Below are 24501 nucleotides of genomic sequence, written 5' to 3' on the forward strand. Positions count from 1 at the left end.
ATTTCAGAGAAAATGAAAATGTTGTTTATGTTTTACACCACTCGCTCTCTGATTAAAAAAAAACAACAACTTTTGATTCTTTTATATAATATGCTGTAATCATTCGACCAGCCGTAAGTGCAGTAACATAATTTGGCCACCCACTAATAGTGGCGCTCGAACATCCGTTTACTCTTCAGTTTTCGACAGAAGAAGAATCTCGGAACATGACGTCAGAAACCCAGACCGGGGAAAGTCCGGTGATGCTAACAGGTAAGCTTCCATTGCTCCATATTTCAACATCATTTCACATTTTCGTCAGATTAAAAAAAATATTTAAAAAATCTTCTCTGACATGATGTTGACGTTTTTAATGTTTTTCCTGTTATCATATCAGGTAAGGGTGTCGGGCCGCGTGCATTTAGTCGTCAGTATTGTGATAATTTTAGACGTGTAAACACCCACTGACCACATGTAATATTTTTGTGAAGCTTCTTAATTAACTGCAATAAATGATTAAAACATGACCCTTACTGGGTGATATAGTGCAGATCTCCCAACACACTTAAGCCAGGTTTTCTTACGTTTATTAGACACTTTCTCTGTCCCAAAGCAAATTATGTAAATACTGTAATAATGTTTAATTTAATATTTTTACCGAAGAGACACCAGGCGAACAAGCGAGACCTGTTTCTAAAATTAATTGACAATCCCAAATTTCAATATTTGTAAGTTGTTCTATGAAATTATGAATCATCCATCACTTGATCTGCTTATCCTCACAACGGTCGCAGGCGTGCCGGTGCCTATCCCAGCTATGTTTGGGCTGGAGGTGGGTTACACGCTGAACTGGTTGCCTGAAAATTGCAGGGCACAGAAACAAACAACCATTTATACTCAAAATCACACGTAAGGCAATTTTGAGTCGTTAATTAATGCGTGTTTTGGGGATGTGGGAGGAAACCCACGCAGGACATGCAAATTCCGGGCAGGTGGGGCCGGGATTTGAACTCTGATCCTAAGAACTGAGAGACAGATCCTCTAACCATCTGTCCACTGTGTAGCCTCTATGAAATCTATTTTTTTTTCATTTCGTAGCATTTATCTTGTCTGCACCCATTCCTATAAGTGCGTGTATTATTTATTATTATTTTGTCTAATCAGAGTTCAGCCTCTATATGTTGCCATGCCAATCCAAAATGGAGAGGGCCTTCCAAATCACGAGCGGCGACCTGTGTAACTTCAACAAGATTTCAAATTCATCTTCACAGGGACAGACTGCTCGGTCTTGATGACAGCAGCATTTTTCCGTCTTCTGATTGGTTTGTCGGGGAAAACAAAGTTCAGCCAGCGAACGATGTCTGTAGCGAGCTGCACACATGAATTTTTAGTTCATTTAGAGCTCGTGCACGTGACGTCACCATTTTCACGCCGCCATATTGCCGGTCGAAAAGAGCTGCTCGACAGTGTGGGGGGGACATTGAACCGGGGCAAAATATTCACTGGAGATTTGTTGTGCTGTTGCTTGTCACGACAGACGAGACGAGATATTCAAAGAGATCATTCTTTGGAATATCAGATGAAGAGAGCAGAAAATATCGATGGATTTGGGCAAATTAAAGGTGATGGATGGTGCCCAACCAAATACATACAACTGTGTAAGAATCACTTTACTTCAGATAGGAATTATTCTTCTCAATCTCAAATTACAAAGAAATATTTATAATGCCAAATTGGGTCTTGAAAACAATGCATATTAAAAAAAAAAAAAAAAAAGAAAACAACAGGGAGTCGTCTCCAACATACACGGAAGCGTGTTGCGACCACACGTTAATCTTCGGCATAATTTTTTTCTTTCTAATATGCATTGTTCTCAAATTAGTCCAATGCGTATTTAAAAAAAGAAAATAAACCGTCGGTCACACAGAGGTTTACGGGGGCTGAAGCCTATCCCAACGATTTTTTTTTTTTTTTTTTTTTTAATAGCCATTGGACTTGTTTGAGAACAATGCATATTAAAAAAAAATGTCTGTCATGGAGAAGTTTACCAATGTTTAATGTGTGGCCGCAACACGCTTCTGTGTACGTTGGAGCCGGCGCACTATCTTTTGTTTTTTTCCCCAATCATAGTTAATGAATGCGAGTTTGTGTAAAACAAGGGGTCATTTATTTTAAATATTGATAATTATATTGGGGAAAAAAAAATCAGAGAGTCTCCATCACTATGTGGGATTTATTCTTGATTTGAGAACAGGTCCAGCAACGAAGTATTTGTATACGTCCAGACTTTTCTACGCTTTCGAACTCTTCCGTGTAAATCTCGACAACTTACTCACCAGATCCGTGCGTAGATCCAGTTGTCCAAGACAAGCGCAAGCGAATTAACAGTCCAATTTCTTATCGGCGAAAACTTCGACTTCGGCATGAAATAATAATGTTCATGCCACAGTGAGCTGTTAAAATATGTTTTTGTGTTGCCCAAATTGACGAATCTGTCATTGGGACGTGATAGTGGTGGAAATGAGTTGTGTAATTCCCCATTGAAGGCCCAGGTACCAAACGCATCACCCACAAGTGCAGAACGGCTCGTGGCGAATGTTGTGAATAAATTCCGTTTATTTACACCCTCCTAACGGGATTTCTTTTTATCTTCACAGGCTAGATTTTAAATAATGGAATGATCCATTCAAGATGGGGCAGACTATGTGCATCTGCTCCCGTGGCTCCATCACCATTGATAGCAAAAAATACTACTTCTTGCAGAAACTTGACGAGGGGTAAGAAAAATTGTACGGTACATTTTAGGTGCAAACGTGTTTCTTCTTCTTTGGTATTGTATTATTATTTTTTTTTTTTTACTTAAATTGCCTTTCAACAAAATGCAGGTTTTTTTTTGTTTTTTTTTTTTTTTTGTTCCTTAATTCGTCTGTCCAGTGGTTTCAGTTACGTGGACCTTGTTGAAGGAGTGAAGGATGGTCGCTTCTATGCCCTGAAGAGGATCCTGTGTCACGATCGAGAAGGCCGCCAGGAGGCCCAGACGGAGGTGGAGATGCACCAGATGTTCAATCACCCCAATATACTCGGCCTCGTGGCGCACACCTTTGTCGAGCGCAACGGAAAGAGCGAAGCCTGGCTGCTTCTGCCTTACATAAGAGTAAGTTGCTTTGACAAGTTTTTATTTTCATTTTTTGCAGAGCAATAATCTTGGGTCAAGCACTGTGACGCTCACGCTGTCTCTCTGTGTGCTAAAAATCAGAAAGGCAGTCTGTGGTCGGTTCTGGAGAAGCTTCAAGAAAAGGGGAGCGCCATGCCTGAAAAGCAGATTTTGAAAATCTTTCGGGGGATCTGTTCTGGTCTCAAGGCCATCCATGACAAAGGTTACGCGCACCGGTAAGAATTTCCGTTGAACTAAATTCAGTCGGACTTCGATGTACTGGTTTAATTCTTTCCGTGACCAAGCTCGCAAATCAGTTTACCGTAATTCCCGGCCTACAGGGGGCACCTGGAAATAAGCCTCACCCAGTACATTTGTAAAGGAAATACCATTTGGTACACACACAGGCCACAACCGTGTAAAAGCCGCAAGTGCACACATTGAAAGCGACCTTGAAACACGAGATATTTACAAAGAAAGACGGTACACGAAGAGTTTAATGCTAGCACTGCCGTGCTAACGCTTACGCCGCCACGCTAACGCTAGCGCACCCATGCTAACACGGCCGGTTAAAGAAAAAAACATACTGGTAAAAATCACTGATACACGGCAGTAACATGCTAGCACAGCGCTAACAGGGCCAGACCGGTAAAAGTCACTTGCTCAGCACATATATTCCACCGGTCTCACTCTTACCTTTTCCACCCGCGTCACCCCTTGCGGCCGTTAGGAAAAAATTGCACAAATTAGCCACACCGCCGCGTAAGCCGCAGGGTTGAAAGCGTGTGGGGGACAAAAGTTGCGGTTTATAGGCCGGAAATTACGGTACTTGCAACAAGTATTTTTTTTCCCATTGAAATGAATAGAAATTCCATTAATATGTTCCATCTCCCCACCCCTAAAAAAGAAAATTGGAAAATGAAAATGTAAAACTTTTAAAAAGACATTGAATAAATAAACTGGATACATTAGGTGTGATGAAGCTACCGTTAAAGTCTCTCAAACCAACACACAGAACCAACACAGAAGAACCCGAGATTTGGGAGGCTCGTAAGTCAATGTAGCACTCAAATGTTTTGTTTTTTTTTTAAGTTTCAAAATGATTAAGACATAAATACTGAGAGTTTTGTACGTGTTTTCTCAGCGATCTTAAACCTACAAATGTGCTTCTGAACGAGGACGACAGCCCCGTCCTGATGGACTTGGGCTCGATGAACAGAGCGCGTGTCGAGGTGAGAGTCTTTCTACGTTTTGAATATTGAACAGAATCGCTCGTTGACACGTTCCAAAGCACACTCAATTTCCCTTAAGTGTGTCGACACTGTCACAGTAAGATACTGCCAGCGGGCTCGTGACCCATCTTGAAGGACTGGTTCGGGTTGGGTTACTTGTTGAAGTGTTTACCGAGAAAATGGTGTTGTTTCAAAAGTGAAACAAGGGATGTACTTCTTGCGGGTTCTGAGGAAGGACGGCCTGTCACGAGAGCTGCTGAGACAGTTCTACGCAGCGGTTATCCAATCAGTACTGTGTACCTCCATCACAGTCCGGTTTGGGACCGCCACAAAAAAGGACAAACTCAGACTGCAAGGGACAATCAAAACCGCTGAACGGATTGTCGGCGCCACGCTACCTGCTATCGAGGACTTGGACCCAACGCGGACTTGGTCCAGTACAGGCAGGATTCTTTCGGATCCTCTGCATCCTTTCCACCAGCTCTTCCAGTTCCTTCCGTCGGGAAAGCGCTACAGATCAATGAAAGTCAAAACTAGCAGCCATTCGATCAGTTTTACCCACTAGCAATTAAGTCATTAAATTATTGATCAGCGTACCTACTATTTTTCTTCCTTGTCCTATGTTAGGACCCCCACTCACATCCTGCTGGTCCAATCAGTATTAGTAATATACTGTATTTTGTAGACCAGGGGTGCCAAGACTTTTTTACCCCAAGATCTACTTTTCAAGCAGCCAGCCTCTTGCAAGCTACCCAGAGGGGTGGCAGGTGAATATTAGCCAATGACGCTGATTCTGATTCTGACTGGATTAAGTGCAGCCACCAACAACAAGTCGCAAGCTTTGGAGTTCAAGTTTTTAGAGGCGTTCGCATAGGGCCTGATTGACTAAGATCCTAAATAGCGGTTTCTAATTGCGTGTTTTCTCGACTATACTGATGGGTGTGTTGTTGTTGTTGTTGTTGTGGCTACTAAGTTTGCGGCGAAGAATTACTCTGGTAGTGTGCTGTTCCATTTGCCGCAGTGTGCTGGAATGACCCAGACGCAAGGAAGTCGAAAGCTCAAATGAGTTTTGTCATTACCGATATAGCGTGACTCTTTGTTGTGACTGGCTCCAAGTCGGCCCTTAGAACATCAAAGAGCACCCAAAATGGCATCGGTGAAGAGACGCAACTCTCACCTCGCATTTTGTTGTATTTACGGAGCCCTTCGTGTGTCAACCATTTCGGTTACAGGCATTTCAAAAATGTTTACACATCAGTTTCCTTGTGCTTTTTGCACATGCAGACCTCTAGCGAATCAGTCCCGTAGATGGAGACATTCAGAGTTTCAGTTGACAGTCCAGCTGGCCAACATACTCTATATCGTAATTTCCGGTCTATAAGTCGCGACTTTTTTCCACACGCTTTCAACCCTGCGGCTTATGCGGTGATGCGGTTGATTTGGTGAATTATTTTCTAACGGCCGCAAGGGGGCACTCGAGCAAAAAGGTAAGCGTGAGACCAGTGGAATATATGTGCCGAGGAAGTGACTTTTACCGGTATGTTGTTTTTTTTTTTAACCCACCCCGTTAGGGCTGCACCAGCGTTAGTGCTGTGATAGCGTGTTGCTGCTGTGTGACTGCCGTGTTTCAGTGATTTTTTTTTTACCGGTATGTTTTTTTTTTTTTTTTTTTTTTTTTTTTTACCGGGCCTGTTAGCGCCGCACTAGCGTTAGCTGCTGTGTTACTGCCGCGTCTCAGTGATTCAGGTATGTTTTGTTTTTTGTTTTTTTTGATCAGCCCTGTCAGTGCTGTGCCATCGTGTTGCTACTGTGTAGCTGCCGAGGCTGTTTTTTTTTTGTTTTGTTTTTTTACCGGCCCTATTCGCGCGAACGTGTTGTTGCTATGTTGAGCTAAGCTAAGGTATTAAAATTTTGAAAACTCTTTCTGTTTACCGCCTTTCTGTGTAAATATCTCGTGTTTCAATGTGGGTACTTGTGGCTTTTACACAGCTGCGGCGTAAGTATGTATGTACCAAATGGTATTTCCTTTACAAATGTACTGGGTGAGGCTTATAATCAGATGCGCTCTATTGGCCGGAAATTACGGTACTTTATGTCTCTGACTCAATTCCAGGTCCGGGGATCCAGAGAAGCAATGACTCTGCAGGACTGGGCTGCCCAGCGATGCACCATTTCCTACCGGGCCCCTGAGCTCTTCAATGTGGAGAGCTACTGTGTTATTGATGAGCGCACAGATATCTGGGTAAAATCTCTTCTCATATTTGTATCGCTGAATGTTATTCGCCGTTGTGACAACGGCGAAAGCCCGGTCGTGAGGAACAGATGATCAGCGTCTCGCTTGTTTTGCTTCCCGCTTTCCTCGTCCAGTCACTCGGCTGCGTGTTATACTCCATGATGGTGCTGGAGGGGCCCTATGACCTCGTCTTTCAGAGAGGCGACAGTGTCGCCCTGGCAGTTCAGAATCCCGTGGTCCTTCCCCAACCCTGCAGGTGGGTCCTCGTTAGCTGTCAAAACACAGATGTAAATATTCATCAGCTAGACGCAGTGATTCCATCCCGTGAATCAACAAACTAACTACCGTAATCTCTTGAAAATAACGTGCAAATTTTTCCAAAAATATTTTGAAAAACCTTATAAAGCGCCTTATATTTAGGTATGGATGAAAAATAAAAAATACAAACATATTGTACAGTCGTATACGAGTACATAGAGTGGTAAAAAATGTATACATATACAGTCACTCACATTGGACGAGCGCCATCACGCTCGCGCGCCTCCGTGCTCGCAAATATGCAGTCGAGCAGGAAAAATCGCGTGCGTAAAATTTGTTGCGATTAGAAAAATTTATATTGAAAGGCGTCGCTTATTTTGTGTACTCTTGACGTTAATTTACGTGTTCATTTCATAAACGTTGTTAACTAAACAAGCCTGCTCCTAAACAATCAGTATTCACCCGGAAACAGGAGATGCAGGTTAACCGTACTGAGCATGTCCGGAAGTGATGCCAAATGTGCACGTTCAGAGCTGCTTCACGTACTGCGAGCGCATTTGCGTCAAAAGTCATCAACATCGTGAGCCATGTCAAAGGAAAAGGAAATCCTCCTCCCCGCCCCGCTAACTATAATAAGTATGAGATTGTGATTTACTTTGACTTGATCCAAGTTCTAAAGGTCATTTTCTCCATGGTACGCGTTATCTTGAAGTCGAAAACTTTTCCCCTCTCCATGCTTTAGGAAGGTTACAGATCATGTTCTGCTAGCTTTCATAATCAATGGATCGACAATAGATCGCGCCATAAATTATAACAATACATCACGATTGCCGACAGGTGTGTTTGTTCCAATGTATCGCAAGCTTGTTGCCACGAACGCTGATTATGTTGAACTAAACTTTTGGCATTTTCAAAACATTGCGGGTATCGACCGTTTGTGTTCATTCCTTGACAGGCCTGTGCATTTAACTTTTCTTCGGATAAAGTCGGTCATATCAAGAATTTTTATCGATGGAAAAATGTTAAATACCGTTTTATATCATGTTCTACTAACCAGTTGAAAATGGAAATGATTATTTCTGAGTTTGAATTTTTTGTTCTCTATTTTATTTATTTTATTTTTAATTTACAGTTATGTTATATTAACCCAGGAAGTTATTTTAAGGTCTTGAGATTCCATCCTTTATCGCACCCGTAACTTTATATCTGCGGGCATGACTGACCACGCCCGTACATTTTTTAAACGTGAGTGACTGCTTTCTGTGTACCGTCTTTCTTAATAAATTCAACGTGGGCACGTGCGGCTCATGTATGTACAAAATGGATTGTGCTGGGTGCGGCTTATAGTCCAGAAATGACGGTAAGTAGAACTTCAATGGTGAATGGAAAAGAAAATTCTGTTCGTCCTTAGAATTTCCTGTCCAGCTTACGTGGCGTCTAGTTCTGTACCTCGCATTAGTCGCCGTTTGTCTGCCTCTCCCTCAGCTACTCGGAGGGGCTGCAGTTGCTGCTGGGCTCCATCATGGTGTCCAACCCCCAGGAGAGACCCGACATCAGCTGGGTCCTCGAGCAGGTACAGGACCTGCAGAGTTGCAGCCCAAATACTCAAACCAATATGGTCTGAAAGGACTTTGGCACACGGGGATGAAGGTCTCCTCTTTGAACCTCCGAAATAGAAATCCTTAATTTATTGACCGGTGTAAAGATTAAAACACGGATGCGCGTTTCGAATTTAGTCTGGGAAGTTGCGCGACACTTGACTTCTTGAATGATTTGCAGCTCCGCACACAAATCGTGAGGTCCAGATAAGCTTAGAATCTCCCTTCGAAAAACTGTTCTTATGTGCCTTACGTGCCCAAAACTGGTAGTCTAAAGCTGGAGCCAGTTGTTTCCACAAATGATTGGAACGTGTTTGCAGGCACCCAAAAACGCAAGAATAATCTATATTTCTGTTATTGATCATGTCGTGCTTCGGTTAAATCCTCGCATAATAATCATCTGATGAACAAACTTTCCGACAGGACCTACTCTTCCTAAAAATCCATCTTATGAATTCTGTTTTATATGATGGATGAAAAATGATTTGTAATACCCTCTTACGTTCGTCAAGTGGATGAAAATAGACATTCCGTGCCAAAGGGAAGATGTTAATTTATACATAATTGCCACCTTTTTTAAATTGTGTTATTATTGGTTAGTACTACTAGCCTTTCATAGTTTTGTTATGCGTAAAATGTTTCACGTGTACTATAATAAGTCCATGCAGTTGGGGTCAGATCCATAAAATTTGATCAACTGCGGTGAAGACATTTCCAATTAGCAATGTTTTATTAATAGCTTCTTTTTTTTATGGGTAAATGTCTCCCATGCCCAAACAACCATGCTTAAAATAAAAAAAGTTATTGATAGTTTAACATTTTAGGCATTAGTAGGAAAGGCCATTCATATAAACAGCAAATGGTGGTCACCCACAAAAATACAATTAAAATTAAACGGTGAGGAAATAAACATCTTTAGAAAAATGGAGTGCAAAACACCTTTATAAAAAATTGAGTGAGTTGGAGGATTTACGTGTTGGCCTTCAAGCTCTGTACATTTTATTTTTATTTCATAGTCGGTCTTTCCTATTGCGTGAATGCAAAATGGATGCCTCACCCTGGCACTTTGGCTCACAGATCCCTCTGATGTATTGCAACAAACTAGGGAGCCTCTCTCCAGTGGCGTTAACAGTCAAGAAGGGTTGAGTGGCAAAAAAAAAGGCTGTTTTTCAAAGATTCCCCCCCCACCCCAAAAAAAAAAAAACAATAAAATGCAATTATTTTTCATGGGAAAGGCGTATTAAGGATGAGGAGAAAAATCTTATATTTACAAAAAATGTAACTGGCATATTCATAAAACACGCAGCAAATCATGAGTGTCTAACATTCAAGGAATTTTTGCATTAAAAGTTTGTCCTTAGAAACCCCTAACACCATTTGATGGATACCCGCTACCGATAATTGGTAAAATTGATTATTTTCAAAAGGAAATTCAGAGGGATATGTATTTATCGTGGGTGCCACGGTGGGGCAGCTGCTAAAGCGTTGGCCTCACAGTTCTGAGGTCCAGGGTTCCATCCCATACCCGCGTGTGTGGAGTTTGCATGTTCTCCCCGTGCCTGCGTGGGTTTCCCCCGGGTGGGCACTCCGGTTTCCTCCCACATTCCCAAAACATACAACAATAATTGGACATTCTAAATTGCCCCGAGGTGTGATTGTGAGTGCGACTGTTTGTCTCCATGTGCCCTGCAATTGGCTGGCAACCAGTTGAAGGTGTCCCCCGCCTCCTGCCCCTTGACAGCTGGGATAGGCTCCAGCACTCCCAGCGACCCTCGTGAGGATAGGCAGCAAAGAAAATGGATGGATGTGTTTACCGTTACTGATCAAATTATATGAAAATGACCCATATGATAAACGGTTCTTACTAAAGTGAACTTTTTACAATGGCATTAAAGTAGCAGCTCCTTGTTGCAATGCCACTTGTAACCAGACGATGGCGCTGCATCATCACCGGCAAGTTACTATTCCACATACAGTACTGCGTCACAAACTCCACTCAAAAGTGATTGTTTGAGACGTTTTACGTTTAATCTATTTACTGTATTCTCCACTACAGTTAAAAAAAAAAATCAAAGCAAGATCACCCCCGCAACTGTGCTCATATTAAATGTTGCTTTGCATACATGTGTGACTTTTATACACTTTAGTTCCCTCTGGGCTCGCCCTCAAAGGGTCTCTTAATTTACTTTCTAGACTCAAATGGTACATCTTGAAAAAAAAATGCGGATTATGTACATTATGTTTTGGATTATTTCCAGTGACAACCTGATTTTATCTGTAAATGAAAACAATTCATTATTTCAATGATATTTCGTTTTCTGGGTCACAAAGTGTTTGAAATTGTGTGTTTGATATTCAAGTAATGATAAACATGATTTGTTTGTGAAAAATTATGACATTTTATCAGTTTTTTGGTTCACAGAAAAAAACGTCATAAATTACTATCCTACTGTTTGATGTAAAATTGTGATTTACACATTTTCAGTGATATAAATACTTATCAATTTTGTTATTTTAAATGCCATTTGTAAGTTTAATGACTTTAGGAATATTAGAAATACATTTTTAGGATGATCCCATCAAATACTTGTATCAAAAACACAGCTTCGCCCTCAAATGACATCCAATACGTGATTTGAAACTGAAAAAAAAGGAAAAGTTATTATAAATAAACATTTGCTGAAAACGATCTCATGAAACACAAGATTTGCTTTATTTTATTTTATTTTTTATATGGGGGGGGTCCAACTGCATTATTTTAAAAACCTAATGAATCGGACCTCCGGAAATATGATGGTGCCCCAAAGTAATAATGGGGGAAAAAAAGTTGATACACAATCTTTTTGAGCCGTTTACATAAATTTTGACCTACTTGTCATGAGGCAAATCCAACTTTGTCAGGCTTGAAGGGAGCCTTCTCCAGACTGCATGGTTTGGCTGCTTTCATAGTGCTCAATAGGGTTCAGATCAGGGCTCTTTACTGTAGAATACAAGTATAAGACAATGTTCAATAGCGAGGTCAGCCCATCCAAAACTTGCCTTACTTAGCCCAACCTATAAATTCCTCCTCAAATTTGTTCTGAAATAGAATATTTTCTTTTCTTTTTTTTATCAGAAAAAAACATGTTCTTATAACACAATGTTTTCCATTGATTAACAAGGAAAGCTCATAAAAATCGGTTGATAAATGAGCAACGTGTGACTTAATTTCAATGAGCTTGCAATGCCATTTAAAGGAACATCGACCTTCCCAACATGGCCGCCTCATAGGCATGATAGTTAATTGGGCTTGCACAAATGCACTGGCGTTTCGGCATCATATCTATGGCCAGCTACACTACATACATTCTATCTGTGTTAACGCTAATTGTAGGTAGTATTTGATTTATAACCCTGACACAATATGTGAAATGACATTTGACCACGCGGCGAAACTTCAATTTCTCCTCTTGAATTGCTCCGTCATGCGTCGGCACTGACTCGGTAGGGGCTTCGAACGGGACGTACTGCGTAGCTATAAACTAATATTCTAATTAGGTATTTGTTTTTTTTTGTTTGTGTGATTGTTTTTTTTTTTTTTTAAGAGTATGAAGCAGAAAAAAAATGCAACGCAAAAACTCACTCTTACAAGAACATTTTATTTCTAGTCAAAAAAAATTAAAATTAGATGCATTATGTAAAAAAAATAATGTTTGGAAAAAATGGCAATGGTGTATTACAAAACAATACTCCCCTGACAAACTTTTTCTCTTCTTATTTCTAGTAATAAAAAAAACTGTTTGAAAAAGTGAAATTTGTCTAAAAATTAAAGTCTGTGTTTTGAATATATTCCGCTTTTGTGGTGTGGGATTTAAAATTTTCATGTTTAACCGTTATATCGCCATGTGTGTTTCTTTCGGCTTGTCCCTTTCGGGGTCACCACAGCGTGTCATCTCAGACGAACGTGTATATATATGTTTGGCACAATTTTTACGCCGGATGCCCTTCCTGACGCAACCCTTCTCAGGGAGTGGAGGCCCCAGTGGGATATGAACCCACAACCCCTGGTTTACCAAACCAGTGCTCTAACCACTGAGCTACGGGGCCGCTGTATCGCCATAATTATAGTAAATAGTTAAATGCTAGTTTACGATAAAAGACCTTTATTAAACACTGTCAGCAAATTTCTGCTTTTCAGTAGATAAAATAAAATCACGTGGCGGGCCGGTTCTGGCCCCGGGGGCCTTGAGTTTGACACCAGTGAAATAGTCAATGGAAAGAAAAAAATTGGATTTTGGGAAATTTCGAAAGGATTATTCTTTCGGGTATTTGTGATACAGCTTCAGCTTCGAATGAATAGTGGCCTTTTATGACTCACGCCCTGGCTATATTTGTTTTTTTCGTGTGTAAATTCCCCGGAAACCAAAATGAAACTCATCACTCTGGCTAGATTTATAACCCCCCCCACCCCCCACCCCCACCCCGACCCCCAAAGAACACCCAGTCATCAGTCAGATGTCACACCTCAACTGCTGCCCCAATTACATTCCAAGGCACCAACACACAAATGACAGGCCATATTTACAGTCCCTTTGCCTTTTTGTTCTCCACAAACATCGGAATTCATTACACTTGAACTAATCATATCACGGACGAAATCTTACCCACGTGGCCCTTTGAACCCCAGACCCCACTTTACGCTTTATCGCACACGCATTTCTATTCGCCGTCAAGCTACCTGCAGAAATGATGTCATAGCATCCGAGTGCAAGGTCAACCTCCACACTCGATACGATTTTCCACATTAGCCGGTTAATCTGAGTTTACCTCATATTTGCAACTGACTTCAACTCTTATACCAATAAACTATCCACAGGCTGGGTGTTATTGATTTTGTTATGAATCAATTAGTGAGGTATTTAATTAGCAAAGCATTACCGGTCAAGCGCGGAAACTGCCGCGAGCCAGCATTGTGTCCCGACCCGCAAAAATCACGACGGTATGTTGCGATGTTTCGGTTTCCCGGCACATTCAATCCAAAATGATGCGAGACCTCCCTTTAAAGTTTCTGCCAAATAAAAAATCTTATTTATTTAATGTTTTATTTGCAAGGACCCAGAACTTATGCTGTCACTCAGGTCCAAATTACCCTTGGCAGGGACTGAAAGGAGGAGAAATATGGCCATTACATCTACACGGCTGAGTGGGTGATTTACAATGTTTTGTTTTTTTTTCCTCCTCCTCCTCCTCCTCGCAGACGCTCTTTAATTCATGGGTGTGTTTGGGTTAAAATGCATAATGAGTTCATTAAGGGGGATTGGCGTAATCAGGAAAGGTATTGCCTTAATTACTGGCTCAGGGCCAGAGCGATCCATTCTCCACGAGACCGCCAGCCCGCCCTGTCCGCCGTGCTCGCTAATTTAATTAAGTGTCCAAAATGCTGCACCCTAACGTCACCCGCGGGGGCAATTATAGCGCCAGAGATTGAAATATCTCCGCCGGGGGTATTTTACTTACTGGCAGGAGATTGCCTGTGTCAGTTAGCTGATTGCATTGATTATATTGATTTGCAACAGCTTTTCGGGTAATTTCATCTGCAAAGGTGAGAGCGACGCGTCGGGCCAAAGACTCTTTCATTTGTTTGTTCTCCCTTTCTTTATTTAGATGTCAAGACCTTTTTGCCAAGTGTAATCACTTGGAATGGACCTCAACAGTAAGTCTTTTTTTCAAGTGGTACTGGAGGTCGGATGGGTCTTTTTTTATTATAATTATTCGTTATACAGGATCAGAACATAGGAAAGAGTACTTTGAGAAGTTCATGAATGGTAAAAATGGGAGAGAAGGGAGAGTAGAAGAGGCGAGCGTGAATGACCGGGAAGTGGCAATGATTAGTAAGAGGGAAGTTAGAAAGACACTTAAATAGAATGGCGGAAAAATGGAAAGACAGTTGGTCCCGATGACATACCGGCGGAGGTATGGAAGGAATTTGGTGAGGTGGCTGTGGAGTTTTTGACCAACTTATTCAATAGAATACTAGCAGGAGAGAAGATGTGCCGTAGGTGTGTCAGAAGAATTTAAAGTGGAGGTGTTACTGCATCAGGGTTCCGCGCTGAGCCCCTTCCTGTTTGCGGTGGTAATGGATATAGGGTGACAGACGAGGTTAGACCGGAATCCCCCTTGGACCACGATATTCGCAGATGATATTGTGATAAGCAGGGAGCAGGTGGAGGAACAATTAGAAAGATGGATGTATGCACTGGAAAGGAGAGGAATGAAGAATATATGTGCCTGAATTAGAGGGGCGGTGGGGGAAGAGTGAAGCTCCAGGGAGAAGAGATGGCGAGGGTGGACGACTTCAAATACTTGGGGTCAACAATACAGAGGAATGGAGAGTGTGGTAAGGAAGTGAAGAAACTGGTCCAAGCGGGGTGGAACAGCTGGCGGAAGGTGTCTGGTGTTCTATGTGACAGAAGAGTCTCCGCCAGGATGAAGGGCAAAGCCCATAAGACACGGGTTGTGCTGAAGAGACAACAGGAAGCAGACCTGGAGATGGCAGAAATGAAGATGCTGAGGTTCTCGCTTGGTGTGAACAGGTTGGGTAGGATTAAAAATGAGCTCATTAGAGGGACAGACAAAGTTGGATGTTTTGGAGACAAGTTCCGAGAGAGCAGACTTCGATGTCCGGAGGCGAGAGAGTGAGTATATTGGTCGAAGGGTGCTGAAGATGCAGCTGTCAGGCAAAAGAGCGAGAGAGAGAGGAAGACCAAAAAAAAAGTTGATGATTTGGTGAGGGAGAAGAGGATGCACGAGATAGGCTTAGATGGAAAAAGATGACACGCTGTGGCGACCCCTAACGGGACAAGCCGAAAGAAAAAGAAGACGACAAAATAAATACTTTCCAAATATAATTTTGACTTTTTTTTTAGTCTCGTGGCGAACCCCAGAGATTGCCTTGAATTTTGCACCCAGGAGGAACGTGTGAAGTTATGGTGAATTGTCCGACCGTTGCTCGAATTGGTCTGTTGCAAAGTCGGCCCTCGCGCGTCGGCGCTTCATCACAAACTACGGCACTAGTCGCTTGTCGCCAATTAAAAAGAGATCGCTGACCCGGCAGATTGCTTTTTAATGCAGGCCCGTCACCTTTCGCCGAGTGCGGCAAAGGCAAAAGAAGGCTAATAGTTTGATGAGCAGTTCATCAGCGCTGATTAAGAGCATAAAATGACAAGCTAATCCCGCAGAGGCACGGCCATTAATGGCGACCGAAGAAGGGCAAATTAGCTGATTAAACGTGTCCACGCGGGCGCTGCGGGGAGGCGCTCGTGAGTGATGGATGAGGAGGAGTGTTTATGGAGCTCGCCGGTAGACGTGTCACTGAATGAGTGAAGTGTCTTCATCAATTTGGATCCATTACCATGTCAAAAAGAGAGGACGGCGCACGGGGGAGAGGAAACGGCCCATCTGCATATGACAAGCGTTTTCATTCTCACACACACACACATTGCGAGCTGAAGCGCCCCCCCCCCCCCGCCCGCCGCAGCCACCGCGCCCGTTTACGGTAAGGCTGTTTAATTTTCCTGAAATAGGGCCGTGACAGCTGTGTCGCGCTGATGACAAGCGCGGCGGGCCCGTCACGGCTCATCTATCTCGCTCGGTCTTCGGCCCGAGCTCCTCCCCCTCCTCCGCCTTCGCCTCCAGCGGCGTCTCGAGGTGTCAAACATTTTCTTCGAATAAACACCCCTCACGGTCTGTTAAAATGATGCGGAAGGGGATTGACAGCCCGGAAGGACAAAAGTAACGAGTGGGGGCTGATTTTCTTTTCTTTTTCGTTTCACCTGCATTGATTATTATGGGTCTCTCTCTTTATCATGTGACCCGGCTCAATTATGCCAATTGGATGCAATGACCCTGAGGTTGTGGGCCCAATAAAACGAAATGCGCAAAGGTTGCATTTAGCCAACTGGACTCTTCCTGTTGGTTGAAGACGTTTCACCTTTACTCCAAGAGCCGGCCGGCTCCGGTAGTAAATTTTACTTGTGGAGTCCCACTATTAATGGTTCTGGTGCGGGTGTTCATAGGGTTGTTGTGGTCAGGTATGGCTGGTGAGCGACCATCATGGATGTCAACCAGATTATTCTAGTTTCACATAGTTGAAATCTTTCACATCTCTTTCAAACCAGTGATACACTCTCTCAAAATTTTGGAAATTTTTGGGGGAGTGGCGTTGTTCTTATGGAAAATGAGGAAATAAGAAACAGCCAATTTGGATTTCTGCCTGTTGTGTTAAACTCACAATATACTTGATCTCTACCATAACAGCACTTTTCGTCTTCCCCTGAAAACACCTTAAGCCCAGTCGACTTCTGGCGCCGTCTGCATCAAATACGCTCCAAAATGAATTTATTTCTTATATGCATGGGAAGAAAGACTATTGTACAATATACAACAGAAATGTGCTGTTTTCTTGTGGGCTGCACAGTGTGTTAGCATACCTGCTTCACAGGTTCTGTGGTTCTGGGTTCAAATATCAGCTCAGACTCTCTCCCATGTGGTAGTTTCTTGTTCTATCATGCTTATGTGGATTTTACACCAACTATGTCTTGCATTAGACCAGGGGTGCCCAGACTTTTTTACCCCAAGATCTACTTTTGAAGCATCCGACCTCTCGCGAGCTTATCGACGACGGGGGTGGGGAGGTCGGGGTCTGTTGGGGGAGATGATGATGCTCCCAAACCGTTTTAAGGTTAATGTTATGTTGCTTCCTATATTTAAAATGCAGAATTAGCTTTTTGTGCACTGTATTGTCTGTGCTTTCATCATGGATCAGGCTGTGCCAAGGTGGAATTTTCAAATGACACGCCATCTCATCCTGCGCTTTCTCCTTTGGCTTCGAACCAGACCTTTCCCAATCGGAAAAGAGAAAATCTGGTCCAGTATAACCACTTTTTCTTTGATTATTCGCATACTCTGACAGTCATTGCATCTTAAAACAACAGCATTTCTTTTTTTAACTTTTGGAAGTAAACATAAGCAGCATGTCTAGCTCGTCTTTGCTCTACGTTGCCCAGACTGCGTTGCTAACTAAAGCAGCGGTGGTGGACGCTGTCGTTGTAAAATACATTGATGGGCTGCGTAAGTACTGTAACATTTGTAATTATGAGTGTCACAACTCATCAAGACGGAGGAGGACCCAAATGCAGGACTCTGGAGACGCAGAGGCATTTTGGGAAAAGTGTTTATTCGTTCCAAGGTCGGGGATCAGGTAGACAGTCAAGTGCAGCAGCGGTAGTCAGGACGTCGTGCGTAGAGAGCAGGTCCGCGGGCAGGCAGGAGTTGGTACATGGGAGATCGATCAAAGAAGGCAGGAGTGTCGTCGCCTGGGTCCTATATATACCGGAGTCAATCAGCCAGCATGAGGCGCAGGTGTGCGGGTTGGACCGGCAGAACCATGACAATGAGTGTAGGTCTTTGGGGGGTATGGTAAGCTAGGAAGAAGAGAGTGTGGCGGAGCAGCGATCGTCGTTAGAGGAAGTTCCGTGCATAATTGCGCACGCTGGCTGACGTCTTTTTTGGGGGTTCTGGGGGGCGGGGGGCACGCTGTCCCGCGATCGACCAAGACTGCCTCGCGATCGACACATTGAGCACCCCTGCATTAGACCCTCTAAATTGTCCTTCGGTGCGTGAACAATTGTTTATGTCCCTTCCAGTTGACTCTGGACGGGTCCCGGGTATGCCCCGCCGCTCACCTTGGGAGAGGGTCCAACCTTCCCACAACCCTATTGATAACCGGGACTATCGAAAACGAATCATCTTCATAAAAACATATCCACGGTTTAGTTTTTCAGGTACCTGTGTGTACACGCAAGGTGCCGTTAAATCCTGTCAGCGAACGGCGCCACCCTGACTCGGCCTCGATTGATGACGCGCCGCGCTTTGATGGTGGCAGGTAAACGGATTGCCCAACTCTTCACCTTATTTTGAACCCAGAGTGCCACGCAAAAATCCACCACACGCCTTCGCACCACAGCAAACGCGTATCCGCATTAATGCCACTTAATTCTCGGGTGAAGGAATGGCACGTTTGTTTTGCGTCAGCGGTGAGGCGACAAGTCAACGATCGCAAACGGGTTGGATTACTGAAGGTCAACAACTCGAAAAGTTCACGCTTGAAAGATAAAAATCATCATCGTGCTGTATAGCACAATTCACTCAAAGTGAAGCAAATCCAAGGAGGCAAATACTAGATGAACATAATTTTACAGTACTGTACTTTGTTTTTCTTTTATTTGAGACTTGCGCTTACATGGTGTTAGTGTCATCGTCAAAGATCAAAATAGGAATCATGTAAGTGGGTTGAATTATTTTATTTTATGAAGGACTCCTCTATGTATTTTGCTTCTCTGTTGGGAGATACAGTACGTTGCGCAACTTACTTGTGAGAGTAAGATTTGGATCCATTTCTCAGTGCTGTGATCGACTTTGACATGTGTACTGTCATCCATTTTTGCAACAATCTACAGTGAAGAACAAAAGTATTTGAACATCCTGCTATATTGCAAGTTCTCCCACTTAGAAATCATGGAGGGGTCTGAAATGTTCATCGTAGGTGCGTGTCCACAGTTAGTGAGATCATCTAAAGAGAGAAAAATCCAGCAATCACAATGTATGATTTTTTTTTTTTTCAACAATTTGTGTGATACAGCTGCAAATAAGTATTTGAACACCTGTGTATCAGCTAGAATTCTGACCCTCAAAGACCTGTTAGTCCACCTTTAAAAGTCCACCTCCACTCCGTGTATAACCCTGAATCAGATGGACCTCTGTGAGGTCGTTAACTGCATAAAGACACCTGTCCACCCCGTCCAATCAGTAAGACTCAAACTTGTAACGCGGCCAAGACCGAAGAGCTGTCCAAAGACACCAGAGACAAAATTGTACGACTCCACACGGCTGGAAAGGACTACGGAGAAATTGCCAAGCAGCTTGGTGAAAAAAGGTCCACTGTTGGAGCAATCATAAGAAAATGGAAGAAGCTAAACATATGACGGTCAATCTCAATCGGAGTGGAGCCTCATGCAAGGTATCACCTCCTGAAGTCTCAACGATCGTTAGAAAGGTGAGGTATCATCCCAGAAACCTGTCTGATCTTGAGATCTGCGTGGAGGAGTGGGCCAAAATCCCTCCTGCAGTGCATACAAACCTGGTGAACAACTACAGGAAACGTTTGACCTCTGTAATTGCAAACAAAGGCTACTGTACCAAATATTAACATCGGTTTTCTCATGTGTTCAAATACTTATTTGCAGCTGTATCACACAAATAAATCGTTGTGAATTCTGGATGTTTCTTTTTAGATGATCTCTCTCACAGTGCACATGCACCTATGAGGAAAATTTCAGACCCCTCCATGATTTCTAAAAGAGAGAACTTGCAATATAGCAGAGGGTTCAAATACTTATTTTCTTCACTGTAAAATCAACCGAAATGATGAAATTTTTGCGTGCACGGATTGATGGATTCCATTGGTGTTTTGTATGCTATAGAAAATACTGATTTTGAAACAAAACCGCTAGGTTCATTTATGTTTGAGCGCTGTATTGATAGGATATAAGATATGATAGTGGCAGAATCCATCATGCGTGCGAGTCTGCTTTCATCAGAATTCCACTGGTTCTATATCAGATGGAATGCATTGAAATTATTCGAAAATTGACCTGCTTTTAAGGTTACCTGAAAAGCTTTGTTGGAAAAAAATGTATTTATGCTTCACTCGTCACTTCTATTAGTCCAATTGTGGGTACTGTAAAGACAGCAAAGAATCAGCACAATGGAAATGATTATTTTTACTTGTGTTCCTTCTTTTATTGATCATCAAGCCAGTGATTTTTGCTTTAATTCTATGATAGTGCTGGTGTTGGATTTATTAACTCAATTCATTTCCAGGATTTTAGAGATTTTTAACTAATGTTTGAAAACCCAGAGAATCTCGCGTCCTTTCGCGATACGCCGACCTTACTGAAAGAAAGTGTAGATTGTCTCCTTCCACCCCAAAAAGTTTGCTTCTCGCTCGTTCCGTGCTGCGGGTTGGTGAAAAGAAATATATCAAGTACAACGGTTACTTTCTCCGTAATATACTATATCGGACAACAAAAACTTAGACCGAGAGAGAATTTGGAAGGATGCTAACTCAATGCATGGCTGGATTTGGAGTTTGGGTCAACAATAATTTTAATTTTTGTGTGCGCGTTTGTGTGTGGGGGGGGGGGGGGGGGACACCCGACCTCCAACCAAAACATCTGGCAAAACAATGAACGGCCCGCAATTGTCTGCCTCTTTCGCCCGAGGAATGTTTTACTAGGAAAAGGGGGGGGGGGTGGATTTAATTAGCGCAAGTGCCTGTATCCCCCCCCCCTTCCCCCCCAGTCACCTGCAGGGGATTACTACTCGCTGCCAGAGGTTAACTGGCCTGATGAATTGGATGTGTGACACTTTTGCATACACGCACGCTGGCGCTTGCGCTGCAGAGAGCGGCCAAGGACTGACATGGATGTGATATTGAAAGAGCTCGTACAACGTTCTGATGAAGAAACGGGCATTTTATTGCTCAGACGAGTTCAGCGCGGCATTGGAAGTTTATTTTGTCCCATCAGCACATTGCACTAACGGCGGCTGGAATAAGTGTTGAACACATTAACGTTTTCCTCACTAAATATAAATCCAAATGTACGATTGACGTGAAATTTTCACCGGGTGGTGGAAACTAACAGCAATCCATCCGTGCGAAGAAAATTGACAAAATTAATTTAGCAATTAAGTCGTGTGTGATAATTTAGAACAGAACAGGGGCATGTTTACGACAACGGTTAGCGCTAGCGCTGGCTTGCTACAGGCTACAGAATGTTTTGTTTGCTTGCGAGCAGTGTCGCGTTAAGAAAGGGAGGTGCAAAAGGGCACGGGAAGCCAAGACAACAGCTAAAATAATCAATAATCAAATAGCCGTGCAAATGAATATCAGTTGCTTCAGTCCAAATGGATGGCCTGCAAAAAGGTCGCATTGCCAAGGTGTCATGCTCGGTTTTTAGTGAGTCGTAGATTTTGCCACAGCACTAGAAAAGACACATTTTGGCAGGTGCAAGTGAACACATTTCTGTCCATCTTCTAGTTTCAAATGGCTGACTATAACTATAACTACGACTTACTATGTTATTGTTGTCTACGGTGATTTCTGTCTGCCAGGACACGAAGTACATTACAGTGTAATTGGAACTAAACCTAAAAACTGTAAAATGTGTCCAAAACTACTTTGCTGGTGCATGGGACTGATGATTTGGAGTTAAATTTTTTTTTTTTTTTTTTTCAAACAGACTCCTGAGTAACCCAAATCTGCAACTCAATCTTTACTAGCAATATTTAAAGTAGGCTTTACCTGACCAGGATTTTTGGGCCGCGATTAGTGTTTAAAAACAACAATACCGGATCACCGATCCCATCACCAGATGGAGCAATGTATCTATTTAAATGACTTTTTCATCTTCTGTATTTCCTTGTATACTGGGTATCTTCAAAAATACTTTCTAGTATTTGAGACAAAAGGTAAAATATTAATCACCTCTAGGGGGCTTTGGAGAATTGGCCGCAGATATAAGTTAAATTTTCAGTAAGGTCGACATGACAAAAGTCATGGGTGCCGACTTAGTGTCATTAAATCACTTTATTGTAATTAAATTACTTTGCAGACACTGAAATTTTAGAGCATACTTAAACAGAACGGTGGCATGTTTACTACGGCAGTTAGTGCTAGCACTGGCTCGCTATATCGGCTGCAGAATGTTTTGTTTGCTTGCGAACAGTATCGTGTTAAATGTACGTGAGCATACTTCAAAGAATCCTTTAATGAACATCATCTCTCGAGCACCTGTGATGACTAACCACGTTTTTACTTAATTTTAATCTTCCCCCACCCCACTCCAAAACATAATAAATTTGCGGCATTTTTGTCGTCGTCACCGGGGAAACGAATATGCCCGGTCGGTTTGCGTTGACCGCAGTTGCAGATATAGCCTCGTGATCGTAAAAGACGGCATGTGGTGGTGTCGGAGTACGAGATTTTGTGGCAGTAGTCTCACATATTGCAATCATGGCGGAGCAAATCTGTCTTGTAGTCTGATCCGCGGATTACGTGTTGTCTGTCTCCGATGTGTCCCACACCCCAGACATGTTTTTGTGTAGTTTTTGTCGTAACTAATGGTAGTTTACAGAAGTATGTCAGTGAAAGGCATAAAAATAAAGTACCTTTTGGATTCAAATGTACTGTAAACTTCAGGTGTCAAACTCGAGGCCCAGGGGCCAGGTCCGGCCCGCCAGATGATTTTATGCGGCCCGTGAAGCCAAATCATCGGTGTCAAAATCTGTGATTCTTGTGAAAATATGTCCCAACATTTTAAATTGTCACACATCATAAATGAAAATGTTGAGATACTCTAAGCATTTTTGTGTTACCAGATGTGAATAATGGTTGAAAAACACATTAAACTTGATTTCTGATTCCAAAACCAGTTCATAAATTTAATGTGTAAATATGGCGAGGCGATTCAGGATTTCTATGGTTTCGCCATGACGGCCCCACGTGGGTAAATCGTAACTACAATTTGGCACCACTGCTGGAAGCGATGGCGATCATCATAAAATTCAAATTATCGGCCAGTCATGATTAAGTTGATTAGATGGGTGCAAAGTTTTGTAAAAAGCCATAAAAAATGGTTTGAAATCTGTGAATATAGCAGGGGCACAAATTTAGTTCAGTTTATCCTCTTATGCAGCGTTGATACCATATCTAGTGCGTCTTTGCGAGTATGTGTAAGCACATTAAGAATATCCATTACGCAGCCAATTTGATCAAAATGCGTCCGTGTTTCGTGACATTCATAAGGTCGCCGCGCGCAAGTTTATCTCAACGAGGAAAATGCCGCTGCGTATTCCGACATAAATCTCGCGACTTAATCAAAGCGAAGGCCGCGTCCATTAATAACCCGGCGGAGTTGGCCTGATGACAAAACACACCGCGTCGAAAGGAAAAATTTATTTCCATAATGCTGCTCTGTCAGGCCTGTGCGGGGGGGGGCACAAAGGGAGGACGGAGAAGGACATTAACTGTAAATTGAATGAGTTTTTCCAAATATTGGCATTAACATTCATTTCATTTTTATAACTCCCATTGTGGAAGCAAACGTAAAATATGCACAGCCGATATCAAGTCTCATGATTCACGTTGCCAAAGCAACTCTGGCCGTAAATCCAAGCCGGTGGCATGTTGATGCATATCACTGAGCAAATGAGCCAAACAATAAATCCACGCCACATGAATATGTATGCTTAATAATGATTTAAAAAAAAAAATGATGTTTTGAAATGAACATTGTATGGTCAATTTTGTCCGTTAGCACATGAAAACGACGCACATCTCTTTGAAGTAGCTTTAGCGCAGATGCTAAATCCAATTGTGTGACTTTTAAAGGGCATTATGGGCCATTTCACTGAATTTGTGTTGAAAAGGACTGCTGAGATTTATAGTTCTGATATTGTATCATCAAAAATACAGAAAATTAAATGAGTGAACTTTCATTGAAATTAAAAAAAAATGCTTTAGAGGGTGCAATGTGTTCGGAGATGGGGACTGAATGAAAGGCCAGAGACACCATGAAAGTATGAAGCTAAAATTTTTTTCTTTTAAGAAACTAAACGGCATTTCTGGTGGAATATTTCAGAATTAAATTGATGACAGTGAAATGTTTTATTTCAGCCTACGGAGTTCAAATGTGAAAACCAAGAAAGTAAAGCAAATGCAAAGTACAGCGATGCCCCCGTTCTTGACCACAATCCGTTCCAGAAAACCGTTCGAAAAGCGAGTTGTTCAAAAACTGAATCGGTGTTTCCCATTACAATGAATAGAAAAAGAAATAATGCGTTCCAGGCCTAAAAGAATTTGGCTTTTTAAAGCATTTTTTTAGCTTTTTTTTGACAATAAACTGCATAGTAGAAATACATATATAGTTTAAATACTTTATATAATAA

The 24501-nt window shown here is 42.4% G+C and overlaps 1 protein-coding gene across 2 annotated transcripts; it reads left to right on the forward strand.

Moving 5' to 3' along the window:
- Positions 1-117: 117 nt before the first annotated feature.
- On the forward strand, positions 118-12289 carry stk16 (serine/threonine kinase 16). 2 transcript variants are annotated; one of them, XM_061814937.1, is made up of 9 exons: positions 118-252; positions 2637-2756; positions 2914-3133; positions 3236-3369; positions 4106-4183; positions 4278-4365; positions 6479-6607; positions 6733-6854; positions 8342-12289. In XM_061814937.1, the coding sequence occupies exons 2-9, from the start codon at positions 2671-2673 to the stop codon at positions 8478-8480; spliced, it is 996 nt and encodes a 331-aa protein (XP_061670921.1). In that variant the 5' UTR covers positions 118-252; positions 2637-2670; the 3' UTR covers positions 8481-12289. The 2 variants fall into 2 exon arrangements, with proteins under 2 accessions (XP_061670921.1, XP_061670922.1); XM_061814938.1 differs by lacking the exon at positions 4106-4183 and having other exon boundaries at positions 8342-12287.
- Positions 12290-24501: the final 12212 nt, after the last annotated feature.

This window comes from Syngnathoides biaculeatus, chromosome 3 (assembly GCF_019802595.1).
Source record: "Syngnathoides biaculeatus isolate LvHL_M chromosome 3, ASM1980259v1, whole genome shotgun sequence".
NCBI lineage: Eukaryota > Metazoa > Chordata > Actinopteri > Syngnathiformes > Syngnathidae > Syngnathoides > Syngnathoides biaculeatus.